This window comes from Rhinolophus ferrumequinum, chromosome 16, assembly GCF_004115265.2.
Source record: "Rhinolophus ferrumequinum isolate MPI-CBG mRhiFer1 chromosome 16, mRhiFer1_v1.p, whole genome shotgun sequence".
Taxonomy (NCBI): Eukaryota; Metazoa; Chordata; class Mammalia; order Chiroptera; family Rhinolophidae; genus Rhinolophus; species Rhinolophus ferrumequinum.
Window position 1 is genome coordinate 27,007,187 of NC_046299.1, and position 19,940 is coordinate 27,027,126.

Genomic DNA, 19,940 nt, shown 5'->3' on the forward strand with positions numbered 1-19,940 from the left:
GATTTTCTGAGCACAACTAGGAGCTACCTTCCTGGGCCTCAATAAAAGTTATTTAATGTAGTGATTATTTTAAATTGAAACTGTCTTTTCTTGATATTTTTAACTCTTTTAAATAGCTATAAGTTTGGAGGGAGGAAACTTAAACTGTGATTATAATTTTTCACCTACCTTCTGTATTTTAATTTCATTCTGAATTATTTTCTCTTCTCTCTATGTATATATATATATAGGACAGAGACCTAGGAGATGAGTATGGATGGAAGCAGGTGCATGGAGATGTGTTTAGACCATCAAGTCACCCACTAATATTTTCCTCTCTCATTGGTTCTGGATGTCAGATATTTGCTGTGTCTTTCATTGTTATTATTGTTGCAATGATAGAAGATTTATATACAGAGTAAGTGCTTATATTTCATTACTTTTTTCTTGTTCTTGAATAGTTTTAATCATTGGCACCTTTGAAGTAAATCTTAATTAAATAGATGCTTATTTCAATTACCTTAGAATTTAAATAGCATAAATATCATTATTGCAGACAAATTAAATAATGAGCAGTAATCTTCAGGTATAAATATATTTTTCTGTTACCTGCTGAAACTTAACTAGCCTTACTGAACATTTTGGTTGATTGTAAAGGTTATGTTCCATTAGAAGTATGAGCAGAGTTACTTACAGTTCAGAGCTATTTGACAAAGTGAATAGGCATTTTTTGGAAAGCTGAAGATCCAATTAGATCTTCATAAGAAGCCCGTGGCTTTCACAGTTGCTAAGTTAGTACTTCATATTTACTTCCAAAACTGGAAGACTCTAGAAGCAGGGTAAATAATAGTAAAAAGAGTGGTGAAGAAGGTACATGAAGTTAGAAAAATAATTGGATAACTTATCCTGCTTTACATGTTTCTGGTACATTTTATTCTTTGTGGACAAAACTAGTTGCAAGAAATTCTTGATTTAACGTTTTTGTATCGTAAGAAATAGTACATTTACAAAGATCTCAAGTCCCTGTTGAAGGGTCCTGTAACCTTCTGCTTGGAGAACCACAACCTCAATGAAGCAAACACACTCTGAGCCTGAGTGGCAGAGATAATTCAGGCACTTCAGATGCTGTCCCATGAAGTCCGCAGTCAGAATGACACTTGTCTCCAGTTATATTTCATACCTCTATTTCAGTTCATAATGTATTCTTTCTTATATATAACTGTCATTGGGTGGACAAGCAATAATTGTTGCCCAAAGAATGGTTCTTTAGTTGTATATTAACTTTAACTATACTACATTGCTGTTTATTCCACCAGACAATAAGCTCTTAGAGAGCAAGGACTAGGTGTTAATTTATCTTTGAATTCTCAAAGTACCTGCTTAAAGAACTTTGTGTGTGGAAAGTACTCAGTCAATGTTTGTTGAACTTAAGTGAATGTGTATTAATCAACAAAGATATTTCTCTGTAGTTTCTGTTGGATTCCCTAATATAACCTTTGCAGTTTATTTTCCATATAAGCTTTAAAATAATTGACCCAAACCTAAACTTTAGTGTTATGGTGGGCAGTTCATATTTTAGATGAGCTAAATCCCAAATATAAGAAAAGCATTTCAGATCTATCAAGAAATCATGCTTTACATTAAATACAGAATTAAATTCATCACCACTAAATTGACACTGACTATACAGTTACAGTCTTAGGAGCGACTGGTGGGTAACCTCTCCTAGAAACCAAGTTTTTGCTTTGTTCCTTGTCAAATGTTAGTGGTACAGTTTGGGAAATCCATTTTTTAATGCAGAAATTCTTCTGCTTATGTAGAAATAAGAAATCCTCTCTAATAGATGGTGTTAGCAGGCAAGACATGCATCGTTATTTTAGTCTTTTATTACTATCAATGTTTCCATGTTGTGATTATTTGAAGGGAACATACTTAATTACTTATATGATAATTGCTAAAGCTATATTACTATGTCAAAGTGACTAACATTGAGGTTCCATGTTAGGTGCTTTATGCACAGTAGCTCCTTTAATTCTTACATCAGCCCTGTGAAGACACTATTATATTATTTTCATTCTACATATGAGAAACGTAAATCTCAGAAAGGTTGAATAATTTGAGCTCACACAGCTATTAGTAAGGGGTTTGAGTAAGCCTAGATTTGACCCTGGGTACTCTTACTTCAGAACTTCTCTCTTAATTTGCTGTGCTATGGAAATGAAAATAGAAACACTAAAATTACAAAGTGAGAGCATGAAAAACTTGCACATAAAATTTGTAAGAGTTCTGCAGAGCAGGAATGATTCTAAAGGATGAAAAGCAGATAATGTAACGTGAGAATTACTTTGCCTCGATGATGATCATCGCAATCACAGAAGAAAAAACTATTTAGTAGGTAGAGGATCAGCACCGGTGTGGTGCCTGTGAATGTGACGGAAACTCCTGAGGAGGCATAGTGTTGGAGAAGGTATGGGTAAGGCTGGTGAAATTCCACCGCTGTCACTGCCCTGAAAGTTTCGGTGGAGTGGTGAGGTGAGAAGTGTAGGTAAAGCAGCTCTTTAGATGTTCCCCCTTCAGTCTTGGACAGATGAACAAAGAGGACGGTTCCCTACTTCAGCAGATTTTCAGTGTAGATGAGAATGGTCTATTTTGGGTGGAAAATGCCCATAGCATATTTATGAACAAAGAGGTAAAGTGTATGTCTGACGTTTAAAACTATCTGATACTTCCATTCAGTGGATGTGTCTCTCGGGACTGTGAGCTTAAATTCCTGGTAGTCATTTTGAGCTTTCAGTCACATGAGCATTTTTGAACCCTCTGCTAACACTAAGACGGCTGTCTGGTATTAGACTAGTCTTCACTAAAGCAGCCTTCCAGTTTTTAGCATTGTTAGGACTATGTCAACCTCATCCACCCAGTTGTAAACAGAAAATAGGTTGAATTTGTTAATGACAGTCTGGAAGGAATAAGTTAGGACTTAACATTGTTTAACTGGGTTCTTGAAAAAACGAGTTTGATTTTTTTAAACTGATTAACTTTGAGACCTATGATCTTTTAAACAAGGGAATGACATTCTTAGATACTACCACGTTTATATTTAGCAATATATTGATAGGAATTACATATTGCAATGTTTTAACTATTACACACCCACTTTATGAAAATGGGCTTAAGTGTTTGGGCAGAGGAGTGCTATATATTGCAAATCTATACGATGTTTTTGTATTTTATAATATATAGGTGGACAGTGGAATATAATAATTATTACCCAGAAGGTAGTAAATTTATGAAAATTGTATATCCTCCTAGTGTACACATTAGTGTGATGCTTTTGTAAATTCTCTTTAAAAGAATATTCTTTATATCAAACTAACATGGTTGGTTATACGTTCTATCAATAGATAGAACCTCTTTTCTATACCTAGAACTTATTTTACCTTTGTAGTTGTGAGTTTTAGAAACTGTCTTTATTGTTAGTGGGTTAAGTACATTTCTATATTGTAAATTATACTGTCATTTTTCATTTTAATACTTCTCTTTTCAGTTAGGCATTTAAAATTTTTAATCTAAGTTTTTGTGTTTTTTTTTAATCTAAGTTTTATTCAACAGGATTGGTTGAATTCCCTAGATATTGCAAGAAGAGGTTAGATATTGTTGATATGAGTTAATTTTGATTTGTGGACCTGTGGGTTTTTTTTTTTTTTTTTAAAGGAGGGCGCAGCTCACAGTGGCCCATGCGGGGATTGAACTGGCGACATTGGTGCTATCAGCACCACTCTAACCAACCGACCACCCCTGGACCTGTGGATTCTTAAAAAATCATTTTAACAGTAAAAGGGAAACTAAATAGGAAAAGTCTCAGTGTTATACCATTTAAAGTAATAGCACTAATATGTTTATACTACTTACGTTATATTTCTGTCAGCAGGCAATAATCTTAAACAGTTAAATAAAATTATAAAGAGGAATATTCTAATTATTTTTCTTAATAGAGGAATATCTTTTCCATATGATGTGATTGATTCACAGGCTTGCAAAACAGTTTTATTGCCAGCTTCTAATACTTTTGCCAAAGAAATGTGAAATATTTGTTTAGAATACATTATGAAATTGAACTGCAGATTTTAAAAAAATTAGGATCAGCTTGTATCATTTAAGTGCAATTTTAACTGGAAATTCATTTAATAGGCAACCTTTTGAGGTCCTTTGTAGTCCAGTGATATTTTTGTGTTCCTGTTAAGTTTCTCTTTGAAATTAAAGTGATGTTAATGTAATAAAGTATATGATGTGTTCTTTAAATTGTTGGTTTTGATTTATCTTATATGTGCTTTCACCTTTTAGGAGGGGGTCAATGCTCAGTACAGCCATATTTGTCTATGCTGCTACATCTCCAGTGAATGGGTATTTTGGAGGAAGTCTGTATGCTAGACAAGGAGGTGACGTATGAGTTACTATTTTGTATTTTAATTATAGATGCTAATATTTTACTGTGAGGTATTTGGAATTTAAAATGGGCAGTACAGCCATTATAAAATCCATTGTTACCCAGTTTCACATAATCTCCACTAAACCTGTTATGTGTTCTGTCTTGCTTTTATGGAGTCCCTTGTATTTTATTTTGTGAATAATTAATAGATTATCTCTATTGTCCACTGTGATTTAGCCCTGAGGAACATATAGGAGAGAGTATATTTAAGTTATTGATACTGTTTGGCTTTGAGGTGCCTAGCTTCCTGGATATGCTCCATGGGAGGACTCCACATAGAGTGTTTAGCTTTATAGTTGGATATAAAGCGATATAATGTTTTATGGCTTATGGATAAAGTGTCTAGACCAGGGGTGTCCAAACTGCGGCCTGCGTGCGGCCCGCGGGCCAACTGCGGCCCGCGATCTGCTTTTAATTGGCCTGCAGCAAATTCCAAAAATATATTTAGTTTACTTAAATAAACCAGGTGAGGCAATATGTACTTCACCATGAGTGAATGGCCCGGCTGTTTGTGTGTTTTACCGCATATGGCCCTTGGTGAAAAACGTTGAAAAAAGTTTGGACACCCCTGGTCTAGACAGTGGAAGGAGAATAGGAAGGGGAGCTGTTTATTTCTGTTGACTCTTAAATATTTATCGAAGGACCCTGCACAAAAATGTCTGTTATTCTGTGTCATAATCTTTTATTAATAGCACTTCATTTTAAATATCCCCTTACTTGTTTACTTTGGTGACCTGGAAATGATGGGGGATGCATGGATGATGCAAGGATACCTCGTGGTGTGGCTTTCTGTGATGGCATTCAAGGGTCTTGGCGGTCTTTGTTTTCCCTGTCATTGTCTAGGGTCAGAAAAGTGCTGATAATAGATTTACATATTTCAGGTTATGAATGAAGGGTTGTTGAAAGACCTTAAAATTATATTCCTAAGGATAAAGACTTCTTAATGTGATTTTCTCAGCGCATTAAAAGCAGTGTCAGCATTAGGAGATCCTGTCTTCTTTTACTAGATTAGGCTTACAGGTTATAGGAGCTTAGAGCGTAGGATCATTTAAAATTCCCCCAGGATATCCTGGTTCCATAATGGTCCTACTAGACTTAACAAGGCCTGTACCTTCAATATAGGTACTTCTTTGGATTGCCTGACTATTTTAGTTAGGTGATCAGTCTCTACTTTCCACCTCCAGATATGGAGAAACAAGTCTTATGGCACAGGACTACCATGCTAAGGAAATAAGGCTGCCTAAGGCAACTTCTTTGAATTTGACCTGGAAACTATTTAGGATGAGAATTTTACAGTTTATGATCCTCAGAAAAGTCCACAGCAAAAATAGATTTATTTAAACAAGAAATGTATTCCTACTTGGACATAAATTTGCTTTTTGTCTGATTGCAAGTTAAGAACACCCAGCTAAACTTTACTTATGCTTGAAAGTTGACAGAGTTCAGACTGAAGCTCCTAGGAGTATCAAGTCTTACCGAGGATGATCTAAAGGCTATTGTCTGACTGACAGTGCCCTGAGGAGGTCTGATTGTGTCCTTATGTTTTGTCTGAATGATCCCTAAAAACCAGGCTAATATAGAGGTCAACCCAGAGAAGCAAGAATTTTTCAGTTATCTCAGGATTTGAAATCTAATGACTCTCAGGGTCTTCACACTGGCCCCCAGCACACCAGCTGATGCTCCAGACCCAACTTGAAGCCGCAGATAGCCTGGAACGTGACCAGAGTCGCCACGGGTATGAGGAGTAGGAAGCACAGCAGTGCACATTGGGCGACTGGTTGTACCCAGTGGAATGTGCGTGGGATTCTTTTTGACTGTTGGAGGGAAAGGGAGAAATAGAGTTGAATATAGAAATTATTAATATTTACCTGAATTTGAGAAGATAATGGAAAGTGCAGGAAAAGAGAGTGCTAGCAGAGTTAGAATTAAATAGAGAAATAACACGTACTTTAATTAGTGGGCACCTTTTTGTGTTGTTCAAATTCTGGGTATTAGTTTGGAAAGGAGGGGGTTCTTGAAACTTACCTGAGAGAGAAATTAAATAAAGCGGAAAGTTCAGAATCAAGGAGTTTTTCTGGAGAAATGTCAAGATTTGGGGTAGTAATATTATGGGACAGATATTTAAAAAGAGCTTTGTATAGAAAAACAAAGAAAAAGAAGTGTTATCGCTTGTTTTTCCTATAGCACTTTGTGTTTGGGTCCCTATTGCTTATGCTTGTGGATTGAATTTTAACGGTGATCTGTGTTAAATCTTTATAGTCTCTTCCTAAGCGGTGTGGACATGCTTCCTAGTGATGCATTTGGCTTGTGTTCTCTGCTGTGTTAGAAACAGCTCCTTGGTGCTCTCCTGGCCACTGTGACATGATTTAAAATGTTCGATTACATAGTTTAAGAAATGCCTTCCCTTGATTATTTCAATAATAAGTGCTCACTATATAGAATTTTGGCAGTATAAAGAGCTGCAAAAAACTAGTAAAACTTGTAAATCTGTAGTTCTAATTGCTGTAGAAAGAGCTTGTGGAACATATTCTGGTTTTTTTCCTTTTGAAACAAAGAAATAAATGTAAATATGTATTTATAATTACAATTGGAGAGCTAAGAGTAAATTTAGGGACCATTTAACCCAGAAACTTTTTTTTTTTAAAAGCAGTGTTACCATCTTTTCAACTGAAACTTACATGAAACTCCAATGTGCAAAACTGTTGAAAATGGACTTGTTATGGTTGAAATGTGCTAAGGGACCTGAACTCTTCCTTCATCAGTGACTTTATGGGCACCTCCAAGAAGCTCTAGAACTCCAAGCAATAGTTTGAAAACACCTGGCTAGGCCAACTTGTAGCTCAGAAAGATTTGAGTGGCTTACCAAAGTCCCCGGCAGTTTAGTGGCAGAATCAGGACAGAACATCTGTAGTTCATTGCTCTTTTCCAGTACACCCACTTCAAAAGCTATGTTTCCATTAGACATACTTGAATAGCTGGCTGGTCTTTATCTATCATTTTGAAATAGTTATTAGGTTATCAGATTTCAAGTTATTTATGTTAAAATTTTAAATAGTTTGGTACTAAATAATCAACTTTGAAACATTAGTATATACCTGTCTGTCTGTCTATCTCTCTGATTTTCATAGTTTCCCTTCTCTTCCAGGAAGGAGATGGATAAAGCAAATGTTTATCGGGGCATTCCTTATCCCAGCTATGGTGTGTGGCACTGCCTTCTTCATCAATTTTATAGCCATTTATTACCATGCATCAAGAGCCATTCCTTTTGGGACAATGGTAAGTTGCTTGAATCTTACTTTTAAACTGAAAACGTATAAACATTCTAATATGAGGCCTACTATTTCTCCAAAGTACTTTTTATTAAGAGTGTTGATAATTGCAGCCAGTCTCAACTGTCCTGGAAAGTAAGGTGAAGAAGAAAGTTCTTGTTAGTCTTCATATAATTTGGTTTAGTTTAAACCTACAGTTGCCCTTTTTTTCTTGATTCTGTGAGCCAGTAAAGTGCAAGGCCAGCTTTTAAGTATGACGGAAGAAAACACTATACTTTTTATCAGAGACAGGCGAAACTGGTGAATATATTTTAGAGAAAGAATAATGACACACCAAGAAACATGGATATTTTAAAGTGATACAGAGTGCAGTGGTAGGAAGTGAAGCTTCTCCGTAACACATTTGGGTTTTTTTTCCAGGAACTATGTACTATTTTTAGAACCTCTTTAAGCATTTATTAATATTGCTAATAAATGTTGCTGTAGATATTGAAGTCCTTTCACATATTTTACCTGTAGTCACAGACTTTGAAATGTTTTGGGTTATTTAAATATATTAAAACTAAAACACAGATATACCGGTGCTTTACAGAGTTAATCCATAGTTTCCAAACCTTTTTACTAGAACCAGAATTTTAGACTTAAAGTAGACTTTAACCTTAATGTACACTTGTGCACACACACATTCTAGTATACAAGTTGCAGGGTGGTTACTGCTTTTCAGAAAGGCTAAATAAATAACTTGGCCAAAGTCATGCAGAAAGTTAATGGCAGAAATGCAGCTGGAACCCATATCTCTTTATGAATTTTAATCTTATTTTGTTTTCTTTCTATTATATGGGAGTCATAAAAATTCCAGATGATTTTGGTTGTTTTACAGTGTAAGCCAGGTTTTTCAAAGACACATTTGCATATATATTTTTACTAAGTCTTTAATACTTTTTAGTTTGGAATGTTTTTGAAAATTGCTTCAAAATTGAAAAAGATTTTTTTTCTTTTTTGGAAGCCAAAGTAAGTGGTAATGGGTAGGAAAGGTTAAAATAATTAATTATATTCAGAACTAGAAAAGAATTTGCTTCATAGTACTTCCAGGCCATCAGAAAGTATATGTGGGGAGTTAGGTTACTTCTTAAAGATGACCTGCTGAATTACTTTCTTAGTGCTTTAAACATTAAAATTCTGATTAAGTTATAATTTTCCTCAAATTTTTGAATTTGATGAAGTGAAAATTATATTTCAGAGTTGTTTTGTTTCATTAAAATTGTAAATTTTACCACTTTGTAAATGGCGTTTTAAATATTAATATGCAATGTAGTTTGTCTTTAGATAATTTTAAAACTATCAATTATCAGAATACAGTATCAAACTCTATACTGGGCAGAGGAGGTTTATAAAATTGATCTTTGGTGTATGAAAGACCGGCTGTTGGTGCTTAGCACGCTCCTACAATGTCATGTTCTAAATTTGTATTCTAATTTGAAATGAAGGAATGCTGAGCAAAGGGCATTTTGTTGGCCTCAAGTTTTAATCAAGTGTGTGGTCTAACTTTTTATGTCTCCTTTTAAGAATATCAAAACTTATTTAGAACATGAAATTTAAGAACTTGAGGTAAATGTTGAACGTACCTATTCATTAAGTGTTTTCACGACTTAAATAGGTATTTTCAGTTGTTTGTCTTTTTGACATTATGAAGGAAATGGTTATATATTTTCATAAATATCATGGTTCTCAACCCTGTGTACACATTAGAACCACTTGGGAATTTAAAAATTTCAGTGCCCCGGCCTTCATCCCAAGCCAGTTTATCTGTCCTGCTCTAAACTCAATCACTAGTGTTTGTTTGATTCTAATTCCCAGTACCAGGGGATGAATCTGGCAACTGAAAAGCTCCCAAATCATATGTATCTGAGAAGCTGGGGGCCCCTCCTTAACTGAATGCCTAATTTGAAAATCATTGTCTTCACACCATTCCATGTGCTCTCCCCCAGACCTTATCTCTTTCCATTTTTTTGATTTCTTGGATGTTGAGCCCTTTTCTCTGGGAGATCTTGGCTTTAGTTCTTTGTTTTCTTAGAGATTCCACAGCTGAGGAATTACTCCAACCTTAGAAAAATGACTTCAGGCTTCTGCCTTGTACTATGGAGACACCAGAACAGTAGGGGTTTTGCCTACTTGGGATCTGGAGTTTTATCAGAATACTGCTATTATCACTAGGATTAGCGCAAGATAAGATTGAAAGTGGGTGAAGTTTGTCTTAAGACCCCAACTTCTGTGCTTAGAAGTACCTAATTTTACATGAAGGCCATTAAATTCATGTCACATTAAACTTGTTGAACAATAGTCAATTTTAGCAAGTTAATAAAGATAACAGAAACATAGGTAGAGGGTGGTGGTGGTAATCTGAGAGAGTATCTAGTGCCCCAGTTTTAAGGCGTGGTGCCTAGAGTTGAGAGGGAATTACAAGAAGATGTAAGAGAGCCTTTAAATGAAATTTGGGGTCAAAGATGAACATACCTGTTGTTCCTGAAGTTGGGTTATTCTAGCGGAGGTACTGTGGAGAATGGGGGAGAGCGTACTTGAAATTAGATTAATCCTGGGAAGGTAAAACTGTTTTTGGTGGGGGAAATTTGTTCAAGAATTATTAGATATTATATCCAAAAAGTTTCAGATCCTTTTGGGGTATAATACCTAAATAAGAGAGTTTCTTGGGAATGAGGAAGAGTTTGCCAAGATGTTCTGAAAAAATTTCTCATGAACTCTTTAGTCAGCTTTAAATCTCAGATTCTGAATGTGATGTTATATAGCTTTCAAGGGACAAAGAACCAAGTTGCAGAGTTTTAAAACTCACAGAGGCAAGTTAGTGTAAAAACAAATAGCCTTTCTACTCTAAATAGCATTCAGTTCAGATGCACTGATAAATCCTTAACTTATACTTGTGGTTTTTGTCTCTCAGTGGGTTGATGAAGAAGTAACAGGTCGTGATCATGGGTGAGCCATGTTGTATTTGTCATCTCAGTGGCTGTTTCAGCTTGGGAGGGGAATCTTGAACGTCATCAGAAATATGCCCTAGGTTTTAGGAAATCAGACTTCACAAATATTTAAGGAAATACTCTCTCATGACCCAAATTTTGAGTCATAACTGGGAAAATGAGAATTGGAACACCTCAAAAATGAAACTCATGATATGTAATCAGAAAAATTACCACAGTAAGGAAAAAATGGAGACCAAGATTAATGGATAGGCACTATTTTGTGATTTCTTAAAGGTGGTGAGAAGAGTACACTATACTCAAGTGTAAAGGAATAATAAAGATCTATAAAAATAGTGTTAGCAAAACTCCGTTACCTAACCTGAACTGTTAACAAATGCTAAGGCAAGCAAAAAGATTTTATAAAGATATTTTCATAGCAAGTCATCAGTGATGTAACAGAGTAAAAGAAGAATGGCTCTATCCCATTTTTCCTTTTTTTATTTTTCATCAAATAAAATACCCCTCAATCAAGGAGAGATATGAGGAAAATAATCCTTGGTAAGAGGGAAGTGAAGCCCAAGGTAGATAAGGGTATTGGTTATCAAGGAATAACCCAGCTACCTTAGCTGAAGTTTTGTTGCTCTTGTAAATGATCTTTTATCAAATTCTGAGATTTCATGCTGATAAGTAATGTCTAAATAAGTGTAAGAGAGCAGAAGTGTTGTGAAACTGGACATGGGCAAATTCACTTTTCAGAAGGTAGGGAAGAAAGTGGATTCTACATCACAAAATGTGAACTGAATGTTAAGGCACAAGACTTTAGAATGTTTTACTAAAATTTATTTTTTTAAATCACAGGAATTAATAAACATTAGGGGCCATTATGGATTTGTTAAAGCAAAAATGCTAGAACAACTTCATTTCCCCTTTTTGGTAGGTTTTAGTAGGCTGGGAGAACAAAGAAATATAGGTAAAGTATTATATCTTGTTGGGCAATATGGAGAAATGTGAGTGGAATAGTACAGTGAGGTGGACGTGTAACTAAATAATTATAGAATTAAAGTATTGGAGTGATATTACCCATAATATGTCACTATCTTTTAGTAGAATGGGACAGACATTCTTGACTTTGAGCTATTAAAATCATTGTTAATGACTTTGTATAAAGGCATAGTGATCTGATGATTAAATTGAAAAAGGACTTGAGACCAGGGAGGAAACTAGTAATATGGAATAATGATGAAGACAGTATCTAAAACAATGTCAGCGACTGAAATGATGTGACAAATCTAACAAGATGAATTATAATGACAGATACATTTGCATAGCACTTTGTAGTTTACAAAGCACTTTCTTTTGGAAACCCCTATGTGCTTTTTAGAGAATCCAAAGAGGAAGGCAGAGCTAGAAGTATGTGTCATCTCTGTTTCACAGAGCAAAAAACCATGACTCTTACGTAGCAATTGACTTAAAAATCACATTTTCTTTGTTGTGGTGCTGATGGTGGTGGTGATGAGTTTTTTGTCTTTTTTCTTTTCTTTCCTTCTGCCAAAAGGGATTCTGGCTTTATTCTGAGAGTTAGAGAGTGTTGGATAGCCTTTGGAGAATGGTTTATGCCTTTTCTTGTCTGTATGTATTGAGGTATAATTTAATATACGGTAAACTGTATATATTTAAAGTGTACAATTTGATGAGATTTGATATCTTTATATACTTGGGAAACCATCACCACAATCGTAAAAGAAAGGGATTTATCAAGTGCACAAGTTCCATCGTGTACCTTTGTAATGAATACATCCCTTTTCTCCTCCTCCTTCCTTCCTTCCCCCATTCTTGTAATCACCAGTCTGCTCTTATATCTGTCATTATAGATTAGTTTGCATTACCTAGAATTTCATATTAGTAGAATCAAACAGTACGTTCTTTTTTGTCTCTTCACTTGGAAAATTATTTTAAGATTTATTGATGTAGTTACATGTAGTAATAGTTTTTTCCTTTGTGGTGTTCAGCAGTATTCTGTTGCATGGATGTACTACAATTTGTTCATCCATTTACCCAGTGATGCACATTCGCATTGTTTCCCGTTTTTGGCTATTACAAATGAACCTACTAAGAGTATTCATGTACGGTTCTTTGTATGGATATATACACGTTTCAGTTCTTTTGGATAAAAAACTATAGTAGAATGACTGTCAGATGATACTTTAACTTTTCAAGAAACTGCCAAATTTTTCTAAAGTGGTTTTGCCATTTTACATTCCCACTAACACTGTATATGAGTTTCAGGCACTCCACATCATCTCTAGCACTTGATATGGTCCGTCTTTTTAATTTTAGTCTTTCTAGTGGATATGTAGTGGTGTCTCATTGTGGGTTTAATCTACATTTCCCTAATGACTGACTAATCAAAATTAAGATATTTTTGTGTGCTTATTAGCTGTCCATATATATTCTTTGATGAATGTTAAAATCTTTTGCCAGTATTTTAATAGGTTGTCTTGTTGAGTGGTAAGAGTTCTTTATATATTGTAGATGCAAGTCCTTTGTCTTATACATATTTTACAAGTATATTCTCCCATTTTGTGGCTTGTCTTTTCATTCTCTAAAAAGTGTCTTTTGAAGAACAAGTGATTAACTTTGAGGTCTGATTTACTGATTCTTATATAGTGTATACTTTTTTGTCCTATTTAAGAAATCTTTTGTCAAACCAAAGATCAGCAATCTTCATGTTTTCTTCTAAAAATTTTAGTTTTAGCTCTCAAATATTTAAGTCTGTGATTCATTTTTGGTTAATTTTGTATATCACGTGAGTTAAGGGTCACGGGGTTTTGTTTTGTTTTGTTTTGCTGATGGCTATTCACCATTTTCTCTACCTCATTGCCTTAGCACTTTTGTTGATAATCAATTGATCATATATGTGTGGATTTATTTCTGGAATTTTCTGTCTGATTCATTGATTTGTTTTTATGCCAGTATTACACTGTTTTGATTAATGTATCTGTACAATTGTTAAGTCTTAAAATCAGTTCTTCTTTTTCAGAGTTGTTTTGGCTTTTTTTTAGGTTCTTAGCATTTCCCCATAAAGTTTAGAATCAGCTTGTCAGTATCTACAAAAAACCTGTTGGGATTGCATTAAATTTATAGATCAATTTGGGAAGAATTGATATCTTAACAATATTGAGTCTTTTGATTAATGAACACAACTTCTCTGCAACATTTTATAGATTTTAGTGTTTCGGTTTTGTACATCTTTTGTTGACTTTACTCATAAGTATTTCATATTTTTATGCTTTTTATAAATGGTATTTTTTTGAATTTCAAGTTCTGATTGTTTTTGCTAGTGTGTAGAAAACAATTGATTTTTGTATATTGGTTTTGCGTCCTGCAACTATGCTAAACTCACCGATTACCTGTATTTTGCCATGTATAATGCACACATTTTTGCCCAAATTTGTGAGGGAAAAATAAGGATATGCATCATACATGGGTAGTACTAATTCCATATCTATGTAAATTTTTTAATTCTTTTATTTATGCTTATGAGTTAAAAGTGTAACTCTAGAAATCAATAATGATATTCATATGTAGAATAATACCCTGGAATTCAATAATCGGTTTTGTTGAACTTACTATGAACTTACGACGAAAAGTTCTTGGCCTTCTATGATGTGTAAATATCATAAACCGGTACATAAAATTTCTTGTACCTTGTATCTGTTCTTGTGTTTTGTAATTATTTGTTACATAAAATTTCTTGTAAATAAATGCTAAAATTTCTTTATAATACAAAAATCAAGTATCTAAATGTAAACAAATAAAAACTTGAATTAAAAAATTAAAACAAAAGATTTTTTCCCCTGCAAATTTGGGCCAAAAATGTGGATGCACATGATACACGGGAGTGCATTATACCCAGTAAAATACGGTAATTCTAATTTCTTTTTTGTAAATCCCTAAAGATTTTTACATAAATTATCATGTTGTCTATGAATGAAAACACTTCTACTTCTGTCTTCCTAATCTGTATGCCTTTTGTTTCTTTTTCTTGCCTTATTGCACTGGCTAGAACCTCCATATAGTGTTGAATAGAAATGGTGAGAGCATACATCCTTGACTTATTCCCGATCTTAGGAGTAAAGCATTCAGTTTTGTGTCCTCAAGTAAAATGTTAGCTGTAGTTTGTTCGTAGATGGCCTTCATCAAATTGGTGAAGTTTCCTTTTAATGCCAGTTTGCTGAGTTTTATGTATCGTGAATGGAGGTCAGATCTTGCAAAGGCTTTTTCTGCATCTTTTGAGATGATCTATGATTTTTCTTTTTTTTGTTTGATAATGTGGTGAATTGCATTGATTGATTGATTTTTGAATCTTAACCAATCTTGCATTACTTTGATAAACCTCAATTTATTATGATGTATTATCCATTGTATATATTGCTGAATTTCATTTGCTAAAATTTGTTGTTGTTTTTGCATCTGTATTTATGAGAAACAATGATCTGCAGTTTTCTTATGTCTTTTTTTTCTGGTTTTGGTATCAGGAAAATGCTAGCGTCAGCCACTATGGAAAACAATATGGAGGTCCCTCAATAAAATAAATTAGAACTTAAAAATAGAACTACCATATGATCCAGCAATTCCACTTCTGGGTATTTATCCAAAGAAAATGAAGAAGACAGAACAAGTTTTTAACTTCAAATCCAGTATTTCTTCCATTATAGTACTGAAGTGGCCCAAGAGACAGAATGAGAGTTATTTTTAAACACCAGTAATTTGAGTTCCTAAGTTTGATCTTTAAAATGTAATTCCAGAAACTCTCTTATCTCATACATTTATACAAGTTTTATCTGAAAGCAAGATGATGATACCTTTTGGCTTGTTTAAACACATGCACACACGGATATAATGAAGATGTAGAGTTTTCAGTAATGTTACTTCAAAGTAAATTCTTCTCATGTAATCACTGTGGATTTCTACCCCACACCTCTCGTTTTTCTCAATTTCTTCCCAATTTTCATTCAACTTTTCTCTCACTTTTCCTTTCTATTTATTATAACCCCAAAATGTATAATTGAAAGAGATCTTAGAAATGATTCAGTCCTACTTCATTTTACAGAAGTTCAGAATGAAGCGATCTTACCCAGATGCTGGCAGGAAAAGAGCTTTGAGTGTGTGTCCTTGTGTACCCAGATTTATATAAAGGAGAAAAATCACAAAAATAAATACTTTCCTAACTGACCACTGTGGTTCCAGAATATCAACATGGTCTTCCCCTATAACTTCAGACTTTCGATTACCGATAAGCAGAAAAATATTTATATTATTTTAGTAATGACACATATATAATAAATAGAGCTATGTTTCTATTGTTACAATCCTAAGGCAGTGTAGAATAGAAACGAGCATGGTCTTTGAGACAGCAGATTGAATTGAAATTTTAGTCTTGTTACCTGCTAGTTGTGTGATCAGAGGAAGTTACTTAGCCTTTCTAAGTCTCATTTTCTTCATCTGTAAAATAGTGAAATAACGTATGTAAAGCTCTTTGTGCATATGAGGAGCTCAATAAAGTATAGCCACGTAAGTAAGTTGATTATGAGGGAAGATAAAGGATATGTCAAAAGCATGGCAGCAAAAAGTGAAAGAAGAGAAAAAAGGACTACAGCAGAGACAGTAAGGAAGATTAAGAAAAATGGGGAACTAAAGTAGATAGGAAACACTTCATCTTGTATTTAGTTCAATTCTAATATTTTAAAGCACATTCTTTTCCTATTTTCATTAGTGTATATCTGGCACAATTTTAACCCATGTTGAACTTAAACATTTCCTTTTGTGATCAAATTGTGTTTAAATTTTTAAGTGTCCCTTTTATTTATTTTTATCAATGTTCTTGTTCTGAGTAATTACACACATTTAATTTAATTTACAGGTGGCCGTTTGTTGCATCTGTTTTTTTGTTATTCTTCCTCTAAATCTTGTTGGTACAATACTTGGCCGAAATCTGTCAGGTCAGCCCAACTTTCCTTGTCGTGTCAATGCTGTGCCTCGTCCCATACCGGAGAAAAAATGGTAAAGAGAATGCTAAATCTTATGTGATTGTTCTCATAATATATAAATAAATTCTTAAGGCTATTATGTATTTGTAAGTTTTAGAATTGGCATGTATTTATAAGAATGACTGTCTTAAGTCTGAACTTAAGAATTTGTCCTTTTACTTTTTCTTTCTACCTATATTGTTAGAAATAGTAATAAGTTATATCCTTATTTCACTTTCTGAATATTGGTGCCATTTACAGATAAGGTCAAATGCTTTGATAAGTATGCTAGTGTGTAGAGGTGGGTGAGAACTAAAGCTGCAACAATTTCATACCTGCAGCCTACAGGCCAAATTTGACCTGCTGCTGTTTTTCTAAGAAAAAAGTTTTGTTGGAACATAGCCATACCTATTCAGTGACATATTATCTATGACTATTTTGACAATGCAGCATCAGAGTTCAGTAGTTATATTAGAGACTATATCACTTGCAAAACCTGAAGTATTTACTGTCTAAACCTTTACAGAAAAAGTTTGCCAATCCCCCATTTATAATTTTATTTTTCTTTCCAGATATTTTATTATTCCAAACAATACTGACACATTTATAACCATTATATATCATACCATTTGAGAGATGGATTAGGATTGAGATCAATTGTAGTTTACTGTTTTCCGTTCTTAATCTTCTGTCAGATTTTGTGCACAACTATGTTCTTGAGGACCTCCTATAAGTCAGTTTAATCCTGACCAAGTATTTCTGTTTAACAGGTGAAGAGGTTCTTTTATTGCAATAGTGTAAACATAGTTTACAGTTCATTTGATCAATTATCTTTGAAATTATAATTCTTGATGGATTTTTAATTTGAGGTGATTTGCGGTTTTTTCAAATTTTGGACATAAAATGAGATGTCATTAATCTGTTTATATTTCTAATTCTTGTAATTCAAAATGTGAACTCAGTGTATATATATTTGTCTATATAGTTAGCCTTCTAAAATTAGTGAATTGAATATATTTATATAACATTGCATTTAATATTTATTAAATTGATTTATGCTATTCTGCATTCTTTGTTTTCCTAATTCTTACTAGCAGACAAAATAGAACAATCTTACTGTATATTTATTACATTTCCCATCTTATAAGAATAGCTGTACAGTAGACTGCATATTCATAATAAGGGATATATTGAAAAGTCTGTGTTCCTAGATATTTTACCACATTATAAATATAACTTGTGTTCAGGTACTTATTATAACAAACAGTCTTTTGTAGACTAGGAGGTATGTAGACATTTATAGAAATGGAGGCTGAATAAAATAGCCCCTATAGTTTAAAAGAGAAAGATCTATTCTAGTCTTAGAAGTTGACCATGTTCTGTTTTTCTTAGTTTTTTAAACTCAATTATCTTTTTCAAATTAGATTGTTAAGGCCCATTGATATCCTGATATTCATTTATTACGGGGATGGGAGGGTGGATGGTAAGTTTTAAAGGCCAAAGAATGTAGTCAGAAATCACAAAAGTTCCTCTAAATCACTAGGGTTAATGGAGGAGAGGAAGGGACAACCCAGGACCTCCAACCATGGGTCACATTTAGGTGCAGAAAGGCTGGTGTGTATCTTCATTTTCTTCCTAGAGTCACATGGAAACCAAAATCTGGATATTAGATCTAGCTCTCACTGACTGTGTCACCTTGGGCAGATCATTTTTAACCTCTGTGGGTCTTACCTTTCTATAAAATGAGAAAAGAAGACTAAATTAAGTGATTTTTAAGTTTTTTCCCCCAGATCTCAGATTCTTTGATTTTCCTCTCAGGTTTTTAATTTGTTCATTCAAGAGATACTAGTATTTAGTACCTTTTATGTGCCAGACGCTGTGCTGGGCACTGGGCACCTAGATGAATAGCCTCTGCCTGCCAGGGATTATATCCAGTGAGGTATGATATGCATGTAATTAGCCAGTTGTAGTGTAGTGTGTAAGTGCTGTGATGGAGTTATATTCAAAGGGCAGTGGAGAATGGGGCTAGGACTCACCTCTTCCTGAGAGACTTAGAGAAAGATTTATAGGGAGAACACTTGAGCTGATGGTTGCGGAAGTATGAGACAAGAGAAGCCATGCCAGGTAGAGAATTACCAGTTGCAGGCAAGAAATGTTTTGTTGAGTGAATGAGTGAGGTTTTAAATATTTTTTCATTCTTGGCTCCATTGTAATCAGGAAAGAATTCATAATTGCTTACTGTATAATTCATAGGAAAGGAATTAACCAATGAAAATGAGCAAAGAAATGGCAAGGCCAAAGTTTGGGAAACATTATTTCATATAGGGGTCTCAAGACTTATTTTCTTTCCTGTGGCTTTCTGTAAGTAAATGTCTGTAAAGTTCTTAGAAATTATTGAGGTGTAGAAAGGAACACACACTTAGAGTCTTCCTTCAGTTCTGCCCTTGACAAGAAATTTGTGTTCCCCAAGTTCTTATCTCGGCCTTTAATGGTGGCAATAATTTTGACTATATTCTAGGACTAATTTGAAGTCTCACTTCTGTGTTGTATTTCTTTGGATTTTAGTTTTTCTTTTTACTGACTTGTTTCTATTCTTTAAATTGTTTTTAAATACCAAGCATTCTATTATCAGGATTTATCTAACATAAAACCCTGCTAGAAGTTTACTGTTAATTTTCATATTTTCCAGGTTCATGGAGCCGGCAGTTATTGTTTGCCTGGGAGGAATTTTACCTTTTGGCTCAATCTTTATTGAAATGTAAGTTTTGGTAATGTTATGTATGCTTTGAGGAATTTAATTGTAATTAGAGTATATAGGAGTTAGGGTAAGATGGAAAAGCATCATACAGAGTTAATCTGTTAATTCCATGGCTCCCAGAAAGGGACCTGTGTATCTATCTAAAAGTAGTTTTCTGTTCTGTTCTCAAATATTCAGGTGAAGTTTATACTTTTTTACATTATATTCTAGACCTCTCTCACCTAACAGGAAATCTTAGAAATCAAAGCATGCATGCTAGACCAACCTTTGATCACATGCATAACATAAAGAATTACTGGTTTTTACTGTATTTTTAAAATATTTTTGAGGGTCCAAGGAACTAGGTAAACCATTTCCTACCAGTCATACTATCCTGGATGCATAGTCATTCCTAATCTCCTTCCATAGAGTTTTGCAAGAGTTCTGGGAAATGTATATGATGTGTTT

The 19,940-nt window shown here is 34.0% G+C and overlaps 1 protein-coding gene across 1 annotated transcript in view; it reads left to right on the forward strand.

Moving 5' to 3' along the window:
• The window catches only part of TM9SF3 (transmembrane 9 superfamily member 3), a 59,050-nt gene that overhangs the window by 29,243 nt on the left and 9,867 nt on the right, over positions 1 to 19,940 (forward strand). The window contains exons 7-11 of the mRNA XM_033130652.1: positions 231 to 397; positions 4,321 to 4,415; positions 7,611 to 7,741; positions 16,630 to 16,769; positions 19,425 to 19,493. Of these exons, the coding sequence (XP_032986543.1) occupies positions 231 to 397; positions 4,321 to 4,415; positions 7,611 to 7,741; positions 16,630 to 16,769; positions 19,425 to 19,493 (602 nt within the window). The remainder of the gene's footprint in view (positions 1 to 230; positions 398 to 4,320; positions 4,416 to 7,610; positions 7,742 to 16,629; positions 16,770 to 19,424; positions 19,494 to 19,940) is intronic.